The sequence below is a fragment of the Garra rufa genome, chromosome 9 (genome assembly GCF_049309525.1).
Source record: "Garra rufa chromosome 9, GarRuf1.0, whole genome shotgun sequence".
In the NCBI taxonomy this organism is placed as follows: Eukaryota; Metazoa; Chordata; class Actinopteri; order Cypriniformes; family Cyprinidae; genus Garra; species Garra rufa.
The window spans coordinates 8827548-8851424 of record NC_133369.1 but is presented as its reverse complement, the minus strand read 5'-3'; the positions used below and the strand labels follow the sequence as shown (position 1 = coordinate 8851424).

Below are 23877 nucleotides of genomic sequence, written 5' to 3'. Positions count from 1 at the left end.
TATGGTGGCACAGTGCATTCCCACATTCCCATTGGCCGTCTGGTTTTCTCCGAGTCTGGCCTGGCCGATTCGGGGGAAAGGAGGCCTGTATGTTCCCTCAGCTGCATTCTCTGGCCACAGAAACCAGGGAAGCCATGAGCAATGGAAACTGCAATGAGTCTTGGCTGCCTCAGCCCTCAGAAGCTGAGAGGAGGGAGAGAGGGATGTGTTTAATGGTGAAGAAAGAGGCAATGAAAGAGATTACACGATAGCGGTGGCGACCATGTGACTCCAAGAACTCAACCCTCAGCAGAAATCTGCTACTGTGGTTTTTTTTTTTTTTTTCCTCTTTCATTTATCTGTCCTGCACTTTTATTCGCTTCCTCAGAGATGTTAAGAAGCTGGGCTTTGAATGCTTAATGACTCTTGTCTTTAAATCTATAATCGTTTAGGAATACTGCAGGGTGGGTGTTTGATTTAAAAAAGCCCTACAAATGCAGATGCAAGAGTGGGTTTGTTTGTTTTGAACAGTGTTGATGATCACAGGGTGATAAAAAGTGACCATTTAAAAGCTTAAAGCTTTAAAAATAAACAAACTAACACTTATGCATGCATTTATTTCTGTCCTAGTTAAATTTTACAAACATAGCCTCTGTTTAGAAACACTTTGTTGTTGTGTTGTTTTCCTTCAGGTCTTGGCTGGAACCACCAGCCTTTAAAAGTTTCAAAGCAAAAACTCCATGCAAGATGTTCAAAGCAAACCAGAATGAAAAACTTTTCTTGGTGGATTTTTTTTTTTTTTTGTGTGTGTCTGCTTTTGGACTCTAGTATCTTGCATTTGCAATTGTATTTATAGAGAATCTAATGATGATTTATAGAGCTAAAACTAATGATGCAGCAGTTAACTAATTTTATACATGGTTAATATAGAGAATTTCTAAAAATAAAAGACAATGATAGCATCGTATACACAGTTATCTTGAGACAACTTATATTTATATGTATGTGTATACATATATACACATACATCAATCGGTTTGACAGCACAATAAATAAATAATTAAAAATATTATGAATAAAACTAATTAATTAATTAAACAATTGTGTATATATAAAAAATATATGTAATAATTAAATTTTTTTTTTATATCTATATGTACATATAAATATACAAATGTGTGTCTATATATAGTAGGGGTGCAACGGTTTTTCGGTAAAAACCCGAACCGTCCCGTTCTCCTCCCACGGTTCGGTGCGCACCAGGACCGCGGTTCAACTTGAATCTGACAACGTTTTAAATAACAAAACGTAAAACAAACAGGGTTCGGCTAATGTATGTTTCTGTTGATGGATGCGCATTCTGGCTTCCCAATACATTACAACAACAGCGATTAAATAAAACACATGGACAAACCATTCTTTTTCAATGCGAGAGCCGTATGCTGGAATATGAGCAGTCATTGAGAAGTGATGATCTGTGTGCGCTCATCCGAAGCACGCAAACTCATGCCTCAGAACGCGCGCAAATTAAGATCTTTTGTGTTTGAATGGACAAATTCACGCAAAAATTTTGTCAAAATTCCCGTCTTGGCAAGTATCCTAGCTAGGGCTGGGCGATAATTTGATAACAATAATTATCACGATATAGATTTTTTCGCAATATGAAAGCTACAGAGATGATGAAGCTTCAGACCTGTGGAAGTATGTCACCCCTGCTAGACTTCGGTTCTACCCAATAGAGACTTGCAAATGAAAGACGCTTTGTAATAAATGGGTGGATAACATCAGCATGTTCTTGTAAATGAAGCTACTTGTGTGGTTCAGTTGCACTGTGGGAAATGAAACCCCAAAGACTATTTAGAGATTAATGCAATTTAAATATAGAGACAGGAAGTTGAAGTGCTTTCTTGCATCTTGTTAAAAACAAAAGCACTGTTTGGTTCATTGCTATTCATTCCTGTTTCAGAAAACAATTAAAAAAACATGCATTACCCAGAATAATAAATAGTTTAATATTTAGATTATTCTGTTCAATATTTAATAAGTGTCTACTTAATATGTTTATATGAGTCTGAACTTTCTGTTTTCAAATGTTGTGAGTGATTTTTGAGACAAATATGTTTTTTATAATGTATAGTGTATATGTCAAACATCCCTTGATGAATAAATGGTGATGTCTATGGGCTTTAAGGTTAATCAACTAACATAGCTAGTTGTTGAGAACAAGAAAAATAAACTTTCACCATCTTTGGTTAGCTTCTTGAGCAAAACAGCTCTATATTTAACAAAGCACATACAAAAGACCTGAAATGGAAGTGATGCAACCTGTTTTAAAGAATGCAGAAGTATGTTAAACATATACTACATGACAACCTTCATATTTTTCTGTGTTTGCTACAGGAGAGGATGATGAGCCACAGTAGCCTTCATGCACGCGGGAGAGATGTGCTCGGCCTCTGCTGTTTACCAGGTAGATCTCATAATCTAAGTTTATTAAAATTAAATAAATGTACTTTATTTTTATTCTATTTTTATATTTATTTTATTTATTTATTTATTTTTTATTTTAAATTTTAAATTTCCCTGTTTTGAGTTTTGGGGATTTTTCTAAATGTTTTTTTTTAATGCTCTTATACTCACCAAGGCTGCATTTATTTGATCAAATGTTGTATAATATTATTACATTTTCAAATAAATGTTTTCTATTTGAATATATTTCTTCAGTCTTCAATGTCATCCTTCAGAAATCATTCTGATATGTTGATTTGAAGCTCAAGAAACATTCATTATTATCAGTGTTGAAGACAGTTGTGTTGCTTTATATTTTCATGGAAATATTATGATTTTTTTTTTTCAGGATTCTTTGATGAATAAAATATTTCTTTACTGTCACTTTTGATTAATTTATTATGGAAGCCCGTCGCAACTTTTTATTTTACAATTCTGACTTTTTTCTTCAAAATTGCAAGTCTTTCTGTCATGATCGGGGCTGTGGGTCTTCCCTCAGCCTCTCGAGGTCGCTGTTCCCCTTGCACCACACCCCCTAGTCGTTCACGTTGTCTTGTCATGTGCACTGATTACACACACACACCTGTTCACAATTACTACTAGGACTATAAGTATCATCTCCACTCACTCTGCTTCATGTGTGCATTGTCTCGTGTTATGTTGTCTCTCAAGTTTCTGATCTTTGATTATGTTCTAGATTTTGGTTTATTTGTGTTTGAGTTCTTAGTTTGTGCCGTGTTGGCCTTTTGTTTGTTTAGTTTGTTTATTTGTCATTAAAAACTATTCTCACCCGCATTTGGACCCAGACCTCATCCCTGTTTCGTGACAGAATGCACACATCAAAGATGGGTCCAGCGGGGAGGATTTTTTTTGAGGCGGCAGTTCCCCGCTTGGAGGAGGCGACCACTCGCTCGGTTATATTGACGGAGGGAATGTCTTTTGAGGCAGCGTCGGCTGCACGGATGGAGTGCATCTACGCCTGCCTGGCGATGGATGCCCGGAGAGCCGAGGCTATGCGGAGGTACCCCTGCTTTGCGGCGGGGGAGGAGGCGCTCGTTCGCGGGGAGGTGGCGACAACCGCTATCTCCGTGCCTGATGCGGCGACGTCTGCTATCTCTCTGCCTGAGGCGACGACGCTCGCTATCTTCGTGCCTGAGGCGACGACGCCCGCTATCTTTGTGTCTGAGGCGGCAACGTCTGCTATTTCTCTGCCTGAGGCGACGACGCCCGCTATCTCCGTGGCTGAGGCGGCAATGTCCGCGATCTCTCTGCCTGAGGCGGCGACATCCACTATCTCTCTGCCTGAGGCGACGACGTCCGCTATCTCTCTGCCTGAGGGGGCAACGTCCGCGATCTCCGTGCCTGCGGCGGCGACGTCTACTATCTCCGTGCCTGAGGCGACAACGTCCGCTATTTCCCTGCCTGACGCGGTGACGTCTGCTATCTCTCTGCCTGCGGCGGCGACGTCTACTATCTCCGTGCCTGAGGCGACAACGTCCGCTATTTCCCTGCCTGACGCGGTGACGTCTGCTATCTCTCTGCCTGCGGCGGCGACGTCTACTATCTCCGTGCCTGAGGCGACAACGTCCGCTATTTCCCTGCCTGACGCGGTGACGTCTGCTATCTCTCTGCCTGCGGCGGCGACGTCTACTATCTCCGTGCCTGACGCGACAACGTCCGCTATCTCCCTGCCTGACGCGGTGACGTCCGCTATCTTCTTGCCTGAGGCGACGACGTCCGCTAATTCCGTGCCTGACGCGGCGACGTCTGCTGAGGCTCCGTTTGCGGCAAGGCATGCTCGCGGGACCCCGCTGCACGGCCCTGGCCCGCCATCCCTCCCCCTGACTTGCCCTCCTCCGTACCTCCTCCCTCCAGACTTTAGGAACGTCTGGAAGCTGTTCCGTAGGGAGGGGGTACTGTCATGATCGGGGCTGTGGGTCTTCCCTCAGCCTCTCGAGGTCGCTGTTCCCCTTGCACCACACCCCCTAGTCGTTCACGTTGTCTTGTCATGTGCACTGATTACACACACACACCTGTTCACAATTACTACTAGGACTATAAGTATCATCTCCACTCACTCTGCTTCATGTGTGCATTGTCTCGTGTTATGTTGTCTCTCAAGTTTCTGATCTTTGATTATGTTCTAGATAGTGCTGGGCGATATGGAAAAATCATGTATCACGATATGGATTATTTTATATCACGATAACGATATATATCACGATATACCAAAATAAAGTACGTTTTCAGTTATTCTCTGAAAAGTTTGACAAAAATATCATTGCATAATTTTTTTGCAACTTTATTTTTATTCGTTATTTGAAGTGACATTTAACTGAACTGTCACAAATGAGAAAAATACATTTTAGTGCAGCAATATAAATGTATCAAATGACAACAGATTTGGTGGAGGTAGAGCTACAGTAGCCTTCACATTTTTTATCCACATCATAGTTAAATAGTATTATCAAAATAAACTATTTTTTTTATTATTAAAATGCACAGCCATTTCAAGTTTCTGAGCAGAAAAGCACTCAATTATAAAAAAAAAAAAAAACATTTTTCAACCTTGTAGTGCAAAGTTTGCAAACCAAAATGAAGTATCACGCCTGTTTCACACATACTCCGTCTGCAGTCTGTGTACGTTACGTATGCGGTGCAGAGGCAGCACGGACTCGTTTTGCTTTCACACAGAACGCGTTTGCAGTCCGTTCCTGATCCGCGGGTGTTTACCACAAACACACCATTTATCCGTTATTTTAATTTCAAATACAAACGTGCTTTTTCATCATTGGGATACTCTTTTATCACAGTACACTAATACAATACTACTAGACATATTCACGTTTAAACTCAACGTATTATAAACAACGTAGGCTATTATTCAATGCACTTGACTTCTAGATTTGTATATTAAGTTGCTCAAGCAAGTTGCAACACATTTAAACACAGCATAGCTTCCTTTTTATATTGAAATTGGGCTATCACAAATATTTTAAATTAAAACTTACCACAGACAAGCAGTCAGCTCTCTGTGCCTTTCTTTCGTATTAAATCTTTATTAAAAAACATATTTTAAAGAACTTTTCTACCTGGACAAGTGCATCTATTATGTTGCCTTGTTTATTTAAAACTGCACTATTTTAAATCTAGCCAAAAAGCCACGTGTTGACTGTGAAACACAGTAGACTGCATTTATATGCATTTATGGTACATTTCCGTGTCAATCCATGTTCATTTTTACAGCGAACAATGCGCTGTCACTTTAATTCAGCGCATGCAGCACAGCAAAAACAGACTCTGTGCCGAAAGGATAGCTCCACTGCTGCAAACGCACCGCATCTGGAACGCACTACCGGACAGCAACCGCGTGCAGTGTGAACGATCTGATCCGTTAACATGGGTGCCGAAAAAAATACGCAACGCATACGCACTGCAGACGAAGTATGTGTGAAACAGGCGTCAGCGTCGGGCGCGGAAACAGTCTTTTGGCAGAGTTTGCTCTTCTGCTCCGTGTCGGAGCTCTTGAAGCCAAAATGCAACAAAATCACTGACGTACCCCCACGTGTCGGTAAAAGTACTTCTTGTCTGCTGCCTGCGTAGCAGTTTCAGTTTGTTGTTGCGACTCCGGGCATTCATCTTCAACCTCTTGCGTCTCCATCTTTAGGCTAAGCACTCACGAGCAGTGTTGCCAGATTGGAAATGTCCAAGTATCGTACCAGAAGCTCAAAATTATCGTATTTGGGAGAAAATTATCGTATTTGAGTCAAACGTTCAAAATAAAGATATTTATCTAGATGTTACAGCTATTTATCCTTTTCAGCACTCATGCTAAACTATCTTACCCGAGTCAAACGTTCAAAATGAAGCTATTAATCTAGATGTTACAACTATTTATCCTTTTCAGCACTCATTTTCTATACTTTATTGTTAAACTAACAACCTCAGTTTTGAAACAACTGACCTAAGTGCGACAGGAACGTTAACTTGTGCTCCTGAGAGAGAGCCATTCTCCACGATGATATTGGTTGAGAAGACGTAAGAACGGATGAAAGACATGCGTAACGCCACGTTCATGTCTCCTCACAATCATGCAGGTAGACGTAGGATCCACACAGCTAGATCTTTGAGAATAGAAGCTCTATAATTAAAACGACCATGGTGTCACAAAATTCTGAAATTATCGTACATTGTGGTATTATTGATCGTACATCGTACAGAGGTCAAAATTATGGTACAAATACGATAATTATCGTACGTCTGGCAACACTGCTCACGAGTTAAAGCATGTCGCACTCGCAACAACGTAAAGCGTCACGTCGCACAAGACGGAGTTTCTTTGTGAAAAAGTTCGTTTTTATTCTTGATTATCACTTATAGGGTAGAGTATGCATTGCACAGCAACAAGACACTATCATAAATTTGTCATAGCCTATTTAATGCAATATTTTCTTTAGTAATTGATAAAATTGGGTTAGAGACGATAGAAACGATAGAAGAGAAATAGGACGATAGACACTTTTCTATCGTCCCCACGATATATATCGTCATATCGCCCAGCACTAGTTCTAGATTTTGGTTTATTTGTGTTTGAGTTCTTAGTTTGTGCCGTGTTGGCCTTTTGTTTGTTTAGTTTGTTTATTTGTCATTAAAAACTATTCTCACCCGCATTTGGACCCAGACCTCATCCCTGTTTCGTGACACTTTCTCACAATTCTGAGAAAAAAGGTCTTTTACTTGACTTTTCTGAGCAGTATTAGCTCTGTGTTTTTTGGCAGTGATTTTATTTTTAAAGTGAATGTATGAAAGCAATTTGATAGGAAACGTGTTTTTTAACACCTGAAAAGCCACTGTTAAAGCTAAAAGCATTAATTTATGCAATTGTAAGTTTTTCTCAATTAATTAATTCTGACTTATTTTCCTCAGAATAGCATAAAACAAACTCGCAAATTTGACTCGCAAGTCTCACAATTCTGAAAAAAGTCAGAGTTTTGAGATATAAACTTTTAGTTCTGACCTTTTTCATCAGAATTGTGATAAACTCGCAATTGCTAGTTTCTATCTATATAGATATAAAATTTCAATTCTGACTTTTTTTTCTCTCAGAATTGCGATATAAACTCACAGTTGCAAGAAAAAACTCAGAATTGCACGTTTATATCTCGTAATTGACTAATTTTTTTCTCTTTTTTTGGCTTTATCACTTGCAGTTGTAAGTTTATATCTCACAATTCTAAGACAAAAAAGTCAGAATTGCAAACTTTTTTTCCTCAGAACTGCATTTAAAAATTAGCAAATTTGACTTTTTTCCTCAGAATTGTGAGATTATAACTCATGTATAACTCATTATAAAGTCTGAATTGTGAGATTTTTCTCAGAATTGTGATATAAGAGAGAAAACTGGCAATATATCTTCATATCTTATAATTGACTTTTTTCCTCAGAATTGTGGGTTTATATCTTGAAATTCTGACTTTATAACTTGCAATTGTGAGTTTATATCTCACAATTCTGAATAAAAGTCAAAACTGCAAGAAACAAAAGTCACAATTGTGAGTTTTTATCTCATTTCATTAATTCAGACTTTTTTCCTCAGAACATACTTAAAAAAAACTTTTTTATCAGAATTGTGAGATTATTATTTAGCAGTTGCAAATTATAAAGTCAGAATTGTGAGATACAAGTTTATATCTCATAATTGTGACTTTTCTCATATTTTGCAGTTCTGACTTTATAACTTGCAATTGCAAGTTTATATCTCACAATTCTGAGAAAAAAGTCATAATTGTGAGTTTTTCTCATTTAATTAATTCTGACTTATTCAGAATTGCATGAAACTAACTTGCAAATTTGACTTTTTTCTCAGAATTGCGAGATTATAACTCAGCAATTGCGAGTTATAAAGTTAGAATTGTGAGAGATTCTTGCAGTTCTGACCTTTTTTTTTTTTTTTTTTTTTTTTTTTTTTTACCAGAATTGCGATATAAGCTCGATTGCGAGAGAAAACTCAGAATCTCTTAATTGTGACTTTTTCTCAGAAAGGGGGTCTTTATCTTGCAGTTCTGACTTTATAACTTGCAATTGCTAGTTTTTATCTCGCAATTCTGACTTTATTTCTCAGAAGAGGTTATATAAGGTTATATCTCACAATTCTGAGAAAAACATTGCATACTTGATGCAAAAAAGTATTAATTAATTTCTGTTCAGTAGTATTTCTTTAAAAACAGTACAACAGTAATGCAAGTTGAAATAGTTTGTCAGGAACAGTGTTGATGTAACTACTTTTAATTATGAACAAATTGGAGCTTGTCATACTACAGTTACAAAGTTAATAAATACTAATTTATAGGGGTGTAACGATATGCCTAGGTCACGATACGGTACATATCCCGATATTGGGTTCACGATACGATATGTATCACAATATTTTGAACAAAAATTAAAACATGAAACTGAAAATCAAACAACAGATTTATTAAAAAAAAAAAAAAACAATTTCAATCAGTTTTACATACAAGGTCACATTTTAAGGTTTAATAAAAACCTTCTGTATTAAAATTAACAACTGATAAGGTCTGTCTGATTTTTTTATTTTTATTTAACATGATAGTGATAAAATTGTCAAGATGTCAAATTCTTTAAACCTGCTAGCGATGCAAGATTCTATGTGTGCGCAAAACCTACCCGATGGGTGAACCGCTATAACTGACGTAACGGTGGAATAATATTTATCTGTCAGGTGCAGTGCGGGTGACATGCACGGGTATTTGCTCTTTGGACTCAATCCGGTACACGCTGACGCTGCTCTCAAACGGTCCTGTGCTTCACATGGGACGTGTCAAGCGGTGGAATCACTGAGCGGCTGCGGATTTCTCTCATAGTGAAAGTGTTTTGCGGTCGAGCTGGCGTTCGCGACGTGGTCTCGGGGTAAACGTATTGCAAACAACAAGGTCTCATTTTACTTTACAAAAACAAAATAAATGAAACGTAATGAAAATACTATATGTGTTATTTGCTATTTGTCATTTTATGGGACAATGACTAGCGTGGTTTTCATGTCAGACACAGTTTACTATGACATTTTACACATAATTGTATTTTTACTGCGCAGGCTATACTACACGCATTTTCTGGATTTTTTTTTTCTTTATTAATAGCCTTTCTCCGTATTTTATGGATCATACAGCTCCGAAATGTTGCCATACTGCTGACTTAAATGAGGAGGGAGGGTCCGCAATCTCTGGGTTGGTTGCCATGTTTCCTCACGTTCTTCTTCAACTAGCTCAACTTTTGCAGGCAGGCGTCACATGATTGGAAAGGTAGTCACGGGGTGTGTCGCGATTCTCCCTTATTACACCGCGACACGGGATCGTGGATCTGAGTGTCGCGATTTCGGTTTCATATCGCGTATCGTTACAGCCCTACAAATTTACAATAAAAACTTTTTTAAAATCTAAAAATACATTAAATGGTTATTTTTGGTGCAAAAAAGCATATGTAAAATGGCATTTAGGGACTTAACGTGTGAAAATGAATGAGCGATTCCGGAATCAGCAAATTGTGTTGTTGAATCAGTCCATTCACAAACAAACCATCCAAACCAAATGATTCCCCGAAGTGAATCAGACTTCCCAACGCTGCTTGAGAGAGGAGAATATTTTAGGGGAGTGTGTTTGCTTAGTACAGCGTGACATACAAAAACACTAATGTAGTGTTTTGGCATGTGCATCCGCTCCTTTTTGGAAAAGCTACACTGATTTGAAAACCATACTGAAATAAGTAGTCTCGTTAGTAGCGGCGCTGCTTTCAGGTAGTTGATCCCCGACAGGAAAAGCCCAGGTCTGGATGGTTGTGGTCCGTCTGCCTCTGTGGGTGTGAATGGCCTCCGAAAACAATGGCTCAGTGTGCCGAGTGTGTGTCGAAGCCCAGCAGCCCTTCACCATAATCTCAGCGTCAGCAGTGTGTTTAAGCAGCAGCTTTACTCAGGAATGTTGGCAGGCCGTGAGTCCGACCCGGACAGCCTAATCTGTAACGCTTCATATCAGCACTTACGCTCAGCGGCCCTTTGGGAGCACAGAGCGTTTCCCATCGTGTCAACATTTAATAGAGCTGCTCACCTCAACGCTCCACTCACACAGAACTCGGTCTTTGTTGATATTCAGCTTGCATAGTCTCCTACTGTTTGGACACTAAACACAAATACACCTGTCTGTATTACCCAGCCACTGTTTTTACTGTCTCCTCAAGGACATTTAAAACAGTGGCCCCAAAATGTGTTTGGACTCCTAAATCGCACTTTAAAATATAACAAACTGGTGTGGTGTTGATTTTATTTTTTTAAGTGAATGTGTGAAAGCAGTTTTGTTAGGAAATACGTTTTTTAACACCATTTGCGCTTGAAGCATTAACTTGGCAACCAGAAAGTGTCAGAATACATTCACGTTTTTATTTTAAACAGCTTGCACATCTGTTTAAAAAAGTTTTGGGTTAGTAAGATTTAAATGAATACTCTTATTTGACAAGGATGCATTAATTTGGTTAAAAATGACAGTAAAGACTTTATAAAGTTGTGAGAATATTTTGAATAAATGTTGTTCTTAATCAAAAGTCCTGAAAAAAAAAAAGTTCATGTTTCCACAAAATGTTTTCAACATTGATAATGATAAGAAATGAGCAGCAAATCAGCATATTAGAATGATTTCTGAAAGATCATGTGACACTGAGGACTGGAGTAATGATGCTGAAAATTCTGCTTTGCAACACGGGGATAAGTTATATTTTAAAATATATTTAAATTAGTGCTGTCAAATGATTAATTGTGATTAATCACATCCAAAATAAAAGTTTTTGTTTACATAGAATATGTGTGTACTGTGCATATTTAGTATGTATATATAGACACACACATACAGTATATATTTTGAAAATATTTACATGTATTTACATGCTCATATTTATATTCATATGATTTATCTTAGATATAAATATTTTTTTATATGTAAACATAACATATTTGACTTAAATATGTACATGCATGTATGTGTATTTATATATGCATAATAAATATATACAGTACACACACATAAACAAAAACTTTTTATGCAAGTTTATGCAAAAATATTTATGCAAGTACACTAGTGTATACAGTGCTTTGCGTTTCACGTTTTGTTATGTTGCAGTTTTTATACTTTATTAGAAATAAAAAACTGAAATGATTCTATTGCATAAGTATTCATACCCTTTTCTTGGCCACTTGAAATTTAGCTCAGGAGCACTCATCACTTGTAGATGTTACTACACTTCGTGTGGAAGTTAAACTGTGGCAAATTAATTTTGAATAAGTTTGATTTGGAAAGACACACACCTCTCAGAAAAGGTCTAACAGCTGAAAACGCATATCAGAGCAAAAACCAAGCCCTGAGGTCAAAATAACTTCCTGCAGAGCTTAGAAACAAGCTTGTGTCAAGGCACGGATCTGGGGAAGAGTTTCGAAAAAATTCTGCTGATTTGAAGGTTCACAGAAGCATGTAGCCTCCATTATCCATAATGGAAGATGCTTGGAACAACTAGGACTCTTCCTAGAGCTGGCCTCCTGGCGAAACTGAGCAATTGATGGAGAAGAGGCTTGGTTACACTGGTGACCAAGAAGCTGATGGTCATTTTAGTTGAGCTTCATGATCATGTATGCAGATGGGAGAAAATTACAGAAGGACAAACATCACTGCATCACTGTGCGACCAAACTCAATCCTCTCCTCAGTGAAGACACATGAAAACATGCTTGGAATTAGCAAAAAGGCACCTAAAGGACCCTCAGACTATGTGAAACAAGATTCTGTGGTCTGGTTAACCTCAATTCCAACTCATGTTTGAAGGAAACCAAGCATTACTCATTACCTGCAGAGTACCATCCCAAAAGTAAAGTGTGCTGGTAGCAGCCTCACACTGTAGGGCTGTTTTTCAGTGGCAGGGACTGAGGGACTCGTCAAAGTAGAAGGAAAGCTCAATGCATCAAAATATTGAGATGGCCTTAATAAAAACCCAGTCCAGAGCATTCAGAATCTCAGACTGGGCAGAATGTTCACCGTCCAACAGGAAAATGACACTAAGCACACAGCAAGAGTGGCTTATAGAGAACTCTGTGAATGTCCTTGAGTGGCCCAGCCTGGGTTTCAACCCAATCAACATTTCTGGAGAAACCTGAAAATGTCTGCCAGCCCCCATCCAAGCCAACAAAGCTTGAGAGGTGAAGAGCTGAGGCCAAGAATGGCAGATAATTGCCAAATGTTGATGTGCAAAGCTTGTCACATGATGCTCAAAAAGAAGCTGTAAAAGTGCTTCAACCAAGTACTGAGTTGGGGGGTATGAATACTTATGCAATGTACTTATTTCAGTTTTTTTTTTTTAATGAATTTACAAAGTTGTGACTATTTAAAGCAGTTTAACATAAGGCTGCAACATAAAACGTGAAAAAAATGAAGGGGAGTGAATACTTCTGCAAGACACTGTACATTAGTACAATATAGACATAAATGCAGTAGTAATTTATAGGCAGTTATGCGATCTTCATTCAGGAATTCTAGATGTGTAAGCTATCATGTATTAAGTTCCATCCATTCACACCAGTTTGAATATGGAACGCATAAACTACATTTAACCATTCAAAGTCAAAGGGCTCACATTGCAGAGACCCATAGACACACATGTGCTCTTATGGTCAGTACAGTCGTGTGTAAGACTTTACTTCCATCCGCACGATCTCAGATAACCCTCGACGCAGGGCAGCGGAAACTGAATCGGTCCCTGGAGGTGAACGGGTCAGCGGAGTTTGAAAGAGTAGATTATACTGTATATACTGCTGACAGCTTGCTATTTGAAAGAATGTATGTATTATACGGTGGTAAATTATTCACACGTGTAGTACGCTGCGTTGTTGTCACATGACCTCATTATGTTTTAAGTTTAAATGAAAGAATGGCATCCAGTTACCATCTCAAAATCAAAATCAAAGGTATTTTGCAGTTTTTAAGCCAGTGTTTTTGTGGCATACTTTGGTTGTGTGTTGCACATTTTGTCAGATGCATTATTCAGAAATTATATACCACAGAAGCTGTTCATTGTTTAATTGTTATATAGAGTTAGCTTGTTCTTATTTGTGTTGTGGGGTGGGTGAAAAGAAAGGAATTTGGGTTTTTGGCAGTTAATGCAGCAGATGTCTTTATTTAGCTGTGTTAGTGAATTTTTTTATGTGATTTTGTGGTTTATTCCTGTAGATGGGACAAATTAGAGAAAAGAAATTTAGAGAAGAGAAAAACAGTAGTTTTAAGCTCTAGCAGCAAACCAGCCACCGGCAGAGACATTTTGTGATTTGCTAAACTATTAGCGTCCCATGTATGTCTGTTCGTATTCATTTATTATTCATTTATTATATTAATTTTTTTTTTTTTTTAATTATTTTATTGCATTGCATTGTTGTTCACCACAGTGTTGTTTTTGACAACCATCTTAGATTTAGTCTTAGTCTTAGTCTGGACTAAAATGCTTATTAGTTTTAGTCAAATTTTAGTCACTTCTATATGTGATAGTTTTAGTCCAATTTTAGTCGAAGAAAAGTCAAAAAGGTTTTAGTCTAGTTTTAGTCAAAAAAGGGGGAAAAGTAGTCTTTTAACAAATTAATGTAGGTCAGTAAGTATTTTGCTGTTGGGTAGTGTCACTTGTAAGTTCTGAAAATAGCAGATCTATAGTTCAACACAATGTGAGCTTCCGGATCGACTATTTTCACCAATAATTACAATAATGAAGGAATGTTTTAAAACATAAAAGACAAACAAGGATGGAATGCTAAAACGGCTTGCCATACTAGTATGGCAAAGAGTATTTTAATGCTAAACGGCTTGCCATAGCAGCAGATACGTTTTAGGTTTTGATTGGCATGCACAATAAGCAGAAATGTCATGCATTTTAAACGCCTGACGGACCACCCACTAACATTTTCGTCTATTCTCGTCTCGTCAACGAAAACTCACACACGTCTCGTCATGTTTTAGTCATCAACGAGCCATTTTTATCTCGTCATCGTCTCGTTATCGTCATGAAAAAAAGTGGCGTCAACGAAATGATTTCGTCATTGTCATCGTTGACGAAAACAACACTGGTTCACAAGCCCAGGACTGTACAATTTCTCTAGAAACCCAATTATGTAAAATCAGACAGTTTTCTATTTTTGCGTTATTTTAATTAATTTAGTTTTATTGATTCATTTTGTAAGTATTAATTATTCTATTTTATTTTTTTATTTTATTGTCTAATAATAATAATAATAATAATAATATTTTATTTTTTTGCAATGCATTGCATTGCATTTTATTGCATTGCATTGCATTGCATTGTTTACAAACCCAGGACTGTCCAATTTCTCTAGAAACCCAGTTATGTAATATCAGAAAGTAAGGACATTTTCTGTTATTAATTTATTATTTTAGTATTGAGTTTGGTTTAAATTTAGTTTAAATTCATTTATTTTTAATGATTCATTTTGTGTGTAATAATTTATTTTATTTTAACTATTTGTTATGTTTAATTATTTATTTTATTGTCTAATAATAAATATTATTTTTAAAAGATTTATCCTTTTATTATTTTTTTTCTTTTGTTTTATTGCATTGCATCACTGGCCCAGACCTGTCCAATTTCTCCAAAAGCCCAATTATGTAATATCAGAATGTAAGGACATTTCTGTTATTAATTTATTATTAATTATTCATTTTGTAAGTATTAATTATTATTATTATTATTATTTTTTTTTTTAATAATTTATTTTATTGTCTAATAATGGTTTTTCAACCCAATTTACAATTATGTAATATCAGATATTTCATAAACCCAATTATGTAATACATTAAATTTGTGTTTATTTTAATTATTATTTTTAATAATTTATTTTGTAAGTATTATTATTATTATTATTATTTTGTATTATTTTTTGTATTGTATGATAATGCATTTTTATTTTATTTGCTTTGCTTTGCAATGCATTGTATACTGTCAGGGTGTTTTCTGTGTAATCGTCCATAAAATAAAATCACTGACAGCACCTTTTAAGGACTGTTAGGCCTAGTTTGTCTTACTGGTTTAACAGTCACAGTTGGTCACAGTCACACAGTCCTACAAGTTATGCAAGCTTATGAAATAATATATATATATAAATAAAATATATGACATGTCATAAACCCAATGTAATATTAAATTTGTATTGTTTATTTAATTTAATTAAATTTTTAATGATTCATTTTGTAAGTATTAATTTATTTTATTTTAATTATTTATTATTTTGTATTATTTTCTGTATTGTATGATAATGCATTTTATTTTATTTTTTTATATTTTATTTTACTTTATTTTACTTCATTTTGCTTTGCTTTGCTTTGCTTTGCAATGCATTGTATACTGTCAGGATGTTTTCTGTGTAATCGTCCATAAATAAAATCACTGACAGCACCTTTTAAGGGCTGTTAGGCCTAGTTTGTCTTACTGGTTTAACAGTCACAGTTGTTCACAGTTACACTGTCCTACTAGTAAAACCTTATGCAAGCTTATAAAATAATAGAAGAGATGTTTGCTCTGTTATCATTAGGAATGCGAGATGTGACCTTCCTTCATGGTTTCTTGTTCACGTGACGTCATGCAGTAGTCTAAAACCTGGAACAAACCGGCTGATGTGACCCGGAGACATTTGACCAACATGGCTTGACTCTGGTAGCGCACGCTACTCGTGCCCAAAAGTGAAGTTTAATGGAAAACAAATGCTGACAAGAACAAATCAAACTGGACGTGTGGTTCAAATTAACAAAGCAGCCAGCAACTCAATGAAACTCAACCCGGGGTGCAATGGATTTGTGTTATTCATTAAGACTGAAAGAGTTTTGTTTGGAGCTAAATTAACAAAAAGTGAATTTGGCAAACTGAAATGATTCTGTTATTTTAATATTTCACATATATAACAATTAACTTACTTACTATAAATGTATTTATACAATTTACAAGTGCCATAAGGCATTAGAGCTTGTGTTGGCTTTAATCTTTGTCTAAGATGAGCTGTCATTTTTGTGCATGGTTTACACAAAATACCATAAAATGAAAATATATTTTAATTATAGTATGTTTACTGCTATTGTGAAATAGCTTTTAGTTTTATATTTTCATTTATTACAATTTTTAATGTTTCTGTATAGCTTTAATTTGATTTCAGTTTTAGTATTTTATAAATAAATATTTATTTCTATTTTATTATATTTCAGCTTTATTTACTGAAAGCAATTTTTAGTAGTTTAGTTTTATTTAAAAAGAGTTTAAAACACTTGTTTATATGCCTTCATAAGCACTTTCACTGCTTACGAAACTGCATCCTAAGCGCTCTGTTTTTCTAATAACCCAGTAATCACCGTGACCGTCCGATCTCTCTGCTTCCGTCCTGTTCTCTCTGACATCTGTGTCCCATGATGCCTCAGGAATGAGCTTTGAGATCCAACGCACCCTTGAGAGTCATAAAGTTAAGAAACTCGCCTTTGAAAAGTGACCACAAGAGCAATAAGAGCAGCCCAACTCGTTTCACGTGTATGAGAGCGTGTTCATGTCTGACTCTGGTGGGCTTAAGGGGCTCTGCTGACATTAAATTCTGTCCTTTCACTTTTTTATGATTGTGTAAGTTTTATGCCAACAGAATTTTATTTTCCCTCCGTCTATTTTTAAAATACCACATATCCTTTATATATGTGACCGTAATAGCCTACAGAGTCTTTAAAGTTTCCCTTTGAATTAAAAGCCAGATGTTTGTGTAATTCCTTCCACCGATCGCACATTTTCCTATTGCTATAGTAAACATTTAGCATAATACTAGCATATACACGACCAGTCAAAAGTTTTTGAACAGTAAGATTTTTATTGTTTTTTTAAGAAAGTCTCTTCTGCTCCAAGCTTGGATTTATTTGATTCAAAGTACAGCAAAGACTGTTTAAAATAACTCTTTTTTTTTTTTTGAATATATTTTAAAATCTAATTTATTCCTGTGATCAAAATTACATTTTCAGCATAATTTCTCCAGTCTTCAGTGTCACATGATCATTCAGAAATCATTTTAATGTGCTGATTTGCTGTTCAAGAAACATTTTACTATTATTGTCATTTTACTATTATTATCAATATTTAAAACAGTTAGTAAGAGTAAATTTCTTTTCAGGATTCTTGGAAGAATCTAAAGTTCCAACAAGCAGCTTTTATCTCAAATAAAAAGCTTTTGTAACATTATACAGCATAACATGTCTAAAGTCTGCATACTTTTTTAAATATAATTTTATTATAGAATTTAATACTTTTATTTAGCAAGGATGCTTTAAATTGATCAAAAGTGATATTAAGACATTTATAATGTTAATAAATGCTGTTCTTCTGAACTTTCTATTCATCAAAGAAACCTGAAAAAATTCTACTCGGCTGTTTTCAACATAATAATAAATGATTTTTGAGCAGCAAATCAGAATATTAGAATGATTTCTGTAGGACCATGTGACTTGAGTAATGATGCTAAAATTTCAGCTTTGAAATTACAGGAATAAATACATTTTAAAATATATTCAAATAGAAAACAGCTACTTTGAATAGTAAAAATATTCGAAATTTTAGTTTTTGCTGTACTTTAGATCAAATGCATGCAGGGTTGGTGAGCAGAAGAGACTTCTTAAAAAACAAAAATCTTACTGTCCAAAAACTTTTGCTTTTTGACTAGTGTAGATGACTACAAAGTTAAAAGACATGTACTAAAAGTCTCACAAGACATGTAGTTTTCATAATTTCTGATTTGTTTTTGCAGGAGAGTGTGTGCTACAGCGAGCCATCCTGGTGAGGAAGAAGCTGTCGGCTAAAGAAGGAGGAGGCTGGCTGTCTGGGACTCTGTTCTGCACTCATTTCAGAGTGGCCTTCGTGCCTCAGGACAGCCAGAAACCTGACGTGAGTGCCGCAGATTGCTGAGATGTTTCTGGGATGAGAATCCCAGCACTTTTTTTCCATGTAAAGTTGAGCCTTACTGTGAACCATAAAGCTGAAGTTTATAAAGTCTCTGGCAGTCTATTGTAACATCCTCTGCAGACGTATTTATCTTCATGGCTTCTTTTTCTCCTTATTCAGGATAATGCAGATCCTGTGCTGCTTGGAGATCATGACGTAGCCCTTGCTTCCATTGATAAAGTCGTGGCAGGTAAAGCAATCTCTACAGACAGATATATGGATACCTTTTTAATTATCATGTCCAGGTCACATGTTTTAATGTATATAAATGTGTGTTGTAGTCGGACCATCTCGCACCAAACTAGTGACCCCTACTTGCTCCCTAAAGTTCACCCCGGAGGAACTGGTGTTGTACTGCAGAGACATGCGTGTTCTCTGCTTCCTGTTTGACAGACTTACGCCTGATACTCAAGCTGTGGAGGTTTGTCTTAATATATGAAAATATAAATGAAAAAGCTTGATTTTTGTAATGGTTTTGTCTCTTATGCTTATCAAGAGTGCATTTATTTGATCATAAACTGCAGTAAAACAGTAATAATGTTAATTTATTGAATTATTATTATTATTATTTTTTACAATTTAAAGTAAGTTTTCTATTTGAATATATTTAAAAAAAAAAAAATTTTTGTCTGTGATACAAAGCAGTCTTCACTGTCACATGATACTTCAGAAATTATTCTGATATGCTGATTTGCAGCTCAAGAAACATTTCTGATTATTATCAATATTGAAAATCGTTTTTACTTTTTAAAGTAATGCATCCTTGCTGAATAAAGTATTAATTTCTTACAAAAAATTCTGACCCCAAACTGTTCAATGGTATTTTATTTTATTTTATTTTATTTTATTTTATTTTATTTTATTTTATTTTATTTTATTTTATTTTATTTTATTTTATTTTATTTTATTTATTTTATTTTATTTTATTTTATTTTATTTTATTTTATTATGCAATAGCCAACAATACATCGTATGAGTCAAAATGATAGATTTTTCTTAAGTAAAGATAATGTTTCATTAAGATATTTTGTAAATTTCCTAGCGTAAATATATCAAAACCTATTTTTTGATTGGTAATATGCATTGTTAAGAACTTATTTGGACAACTTTAAAGGCATTTTTCTCAATAATTTTTTTTTTTTTTTTTTTTTTTTGCACCATCAGATTCCAGATTTTCAAATAGTTGTATCTCAGCCAAATATTGTCCTACCCCAGCAAACCACACATCAATGGAAAGTTTATTCAGCTTTCAAATGTTATATAAATGTCACTTTCAATAAATTGAGTCTTATAACTGGTTTTGTGGTCCATGGTCACATATTATATTATATTATATTATATTATATTATATTATATTATATTATATTATATTATATTATATTATATTAATTATATTATATTATTATATTATATTATGTAAAAATGTTGTAAATTATTGTAAATTATGTAATTAAAATGATACTGTTAATGTTTCTATGCATATAGCCATTATTGGTGATATGGCATTAAAACAAAGAAATAAATGATATTATATTATATTATATTATATTATATTATATTATATTATGTTTCAAACATTTTTTTTTTTTTTTTTGACTTTTTTGACTTTTTTTTTTTTTTATTAACAAACTACAACAAAGATATATACAAATATAACAAGACATCCAAACAAAATAAAATAACAAAATAACAAAATAAATAAATAAGAGGTTTACATTTTACAGTTTAGCTGCAAGTATGCAAAGATACAATTTGACAAAAAAAAATATATATATATACATATATATATATATATATATACACATACATATACACACATATACAAACACACCTACAATGTATATAAATTCACTTTTCGATCAACTTTAACTCTTCAGCAAATACAATTGTATCTTTACATTTTTTACTATCAATACCTTGAAGAGAATCTAGATATGAATGAAAATCAATCATAAAAACCTTTAAACAAGGTTTAGAATTATTTCTTTTACTTTTATGAATATGAAATTTTCCAAATAAAATAATCAGATTTAACATAAAATTAACAGATATACTTTTAGATTCAAAATATATTAAAACATCCTTTGAAGTCAGATCACAACTATAACCAGTTTTATCTTGGACGTACAAAGATAATTCTTCCCAAAACTTTTTTGAATGACAGCATTCATAAAAAAGATGTTGTTTCAAACATTTTTATTTCATGATAAAACTTTGCTATTTAGATGCTTTTTTAATTACTTTTTTTTTTAACTTTAAAACCATGCTAACCATTCAAATTGCAAACGTTGAGCTTAAATTATTTTCTTTTAAAGTATGTTATTGTGGACTACATTTCAAGCTTTTGTTGATGATCATACTAATGACTGCGACTCTACTTAACTTTCTTTCAGATCACGTATACCATTGCTAAGACCTACCAACCACTGAAACCTGGAACCATTCTGTCTTTCCAAAATGCTGCTTTGGGTAGTATTGGTAAGTTATATAAAAACAATACTAAATGCTTTATGACAGTGAAGATAGAAAATCCTGATAGCACACATACGTCACCCAGACATCAATTCGATGTGTTTGTTTTTCTTTGTTGAAGATATCATTGTTTGCTCATCTGCAATACAACTCCAAAACATTCCCTGAGGGTTGCCAGCAGATGTTTTTGTAATGTTTGTTATTTAGATATGTGAACTTGATCTTTTTAAGTTGTTTATCTGATGTTAGTACGTAATAATTAAAATGTGACATATTCCAGATGACACACTTTTTAATAGATAGCTTGGAGATATATGTTTGCTACTGGTAAGAATATAATTTTGTTTATATATTTTAGCTTTTTTTATTAGTTGTTCATTGATTTTGAAACAGCAGCAAGTGAAGGAATAAGTCTTAAGATCTGTATTATAGTTGTTGGTACAATACCAGTCAAAAGATTTTAATATTTAAGTTGTCTTTTCTGCTCACCAAGCCTGCATTTATTTGAAAAAAAAACTGACTGTACAATTTTGAAATATTTGTACTATTTAAAATAACTGTTTTCTATTTGAATATACTTTAAAGTGTTTTTTTTTCCCTGTGATCAGAGCTAAATTTTCAGCATCAATACTCAGTCTTTAGTTTTCTGTCACTAATCCTTAAGAAATCATTATAATATGCTTATTTGCTGTTCAAGAAACATTTTTATTGTTATTATTATTAACAATATTTAAAACAGCTGAGTACATTTTTTCAGGATCCTAAGATGAATAGAAAGATCCAAAGATCAGCATTTATCTGATATAAGAGCTTTTGTAACTTTTTTGGATAAGAAATTGTTAAAAAAAAATACTTTTATTTAGAAAAGATGTTTTAAGGATGCTTTAAAGTGATCAAAAGTGAAACGTTTCTATTTCAGATAAATGCTGTTCCTCTGAACTTTCTATTTATCAAAGAAACTTGAGAAAGAAACCTCTACTTGGCTGTTTTCAATGTAATATTAATAATAATAAATGTCTTTTGAGCAGCAAATCAGAATATAAGAATAATTTCTGAATGATTATGTAAAAATGCTTAAATCAGCATTTAAATCACAGGAATAAATTACATTTTAAAATGTATTCAAAAAGAAAACAGTTATTTTAAATAGTAAAAATATTTCATAATTTTACTATTTTTACTGTACTTTGGATCAAATGAATGCAGGCTTGGTGAGCAGAAGAGATTTCTTTAAAAAAACATTAAAAATCTTCCTTGTTTATTTAGTGAGTTTTATTATACAGATGAATATAAATGTAAATGATAAGAAAAGGGATAATTACTTAATTATATTATTTTTTAAATTATTTTATTATTGTATTTTACTTTTTGCATTATGCATTTTAAATCTGTTTCCATTTAAAAAAGAAAATAAAGTGATTTCAGAGCAAATACATAAATATTTTGATTTATATTGTCAAAAATCTGAAGAATATTGAAATATAATTATTTTCGGCCAGTCCTATCTTTCTGGTCCACACATATTTGATATTCAAATGAATCATAGAAGGAAATGTGAGCTAAGCCACGTCTCTAAGAGGGAAAGTGACCGTCCACCAGATGAATAATGGAAAGTAATCTGAAACAGGTCACCTTCTAGCCCTTTTTCAACCTTGTCAAGGTTTGTTTGTACTCAATGCATGTTCATTGCACCAGTCCACTAGCTCTGCAGGAAGCAAATTGAGTTTGCAGCTCTCGGGAGGTTTTGCACACAAACTGAATCTTGTAACCAATCAAACTGTTCAATGCTTCTCTACACGGTCTATAGAAATGAAGCAGTTCCTAAGCAACAGGCGACGTGACCCTAACATGAACTGGTTCGAGAGTTCGATGGGATGGGAGCAGGAGCTAGAAAGGACTGGTGCCAGCGGCTGGAGGGTCAGCTCTGTCAATGACCGCTTTGAGATGTCCACCAGGTAGAGATACTCTTTCAGACCTCCTGAACTCAGTTTAGCATTGACATTAGAACACGTTTTTCAGCTTTTTGGACACGGCTGATGTTTATTGTTCTATAAGAGTTTGCTCAATGCTTTTCCCATGCATACCTTTTGTGTGTTTAAAATAGCATACTATAGAACTCATCCCATTGTGGCAGTATGCACATAAATAAAAAGAAGGTAATGTGAGCTTCTTGAGCAGCAAATCAGCATATTAGAATGATTTCTGAAGCATCATGTGATGCGAAAAATTCTGCTTTGCATCAAAGGAATAAATTACATTTTAAAATATATTAAAATAGAAAACACTAATTTTAAATTGTATTAATGTTTCGCAATATGTTAAAATGCAGCTTTGATGAGCATTAAGATCTTCTTTCAAAAACATAACAAATCTTACCAACCCCAAACTTTTCAATGATAGTGTGGAAATGTAAGTCTCTGTCTATTTGTGCCTGCAAGTACAGTGAGCTCACCACATAATATTATGTTTGCACAAGCGTGTCCAATCATAGGCGCATCATGTTCCATGTGGAAACTACTCACACGTTTTTTCCTCCTGTGTTCTTGCAGTCTGCCCAGATTCAATGTGGTTCCTCAGAGGGTTCTGGACACAGAGCTCAAGAAAACATTTGCCCACTTCAACGAGGGTCGCATCCCAGTGAGTACATTCTGACATCCCCCTACAAAACACTGAGTCTTTTAAACAGCATGAAAATAATAATGGAATGTTCCTGAAAAAAAATTGTATAATCTTTTATATTGTTACCGTAATCAAAATGTAAATACTTTCTAACCAAGGCTACCGAAATTAACCAAAACCAAAGCCTGCTCCTCGCAAATCAAATCCTTAAGGAAAAAATCTATTCTTGCACAACATTATT

General features: G+C 34.5%; 1 protein-coding gene across 1 annotated transcript in view; it reads left to right on the top strand.

Annotated features, from left to right (window-relative positions):
* The first annotated feature begins 2383 nt into the window (after positions 1-2383).
* mtmr11 (myotubularin related protein 11) overlaps positions 2384-23877 on the top strand; it is a 37147-nt gene continuing 15653 nt past the window's right edge. Inside the window, exons 1-7 of the mRNA XM_073847565.1 lie at positions 2384-2449; positions 18352-18488; positions 18666-18735; positions 18827-18966; positions 20939-21023; positions 22825-22972; positions 23567-23654. Of these exons, the coding sequence (XP_073703666.1) occupies positions 2386-2449; positions 18352-18488; positions 18666-18735; positions 18827-18966; positions 20939-21023; positions 22825-22972; positions 23567-23654 (732 nt within the window). The 5' untranslated portion in view covers positions 2384-2385. The remainder of the gene's footprint in view (positions 2450-18351; positions 18489-18665; positions 18736-18826; positions 18967-20938; positions 21024-22824; positions 22973-23566; positions 23655-23877) is intronic.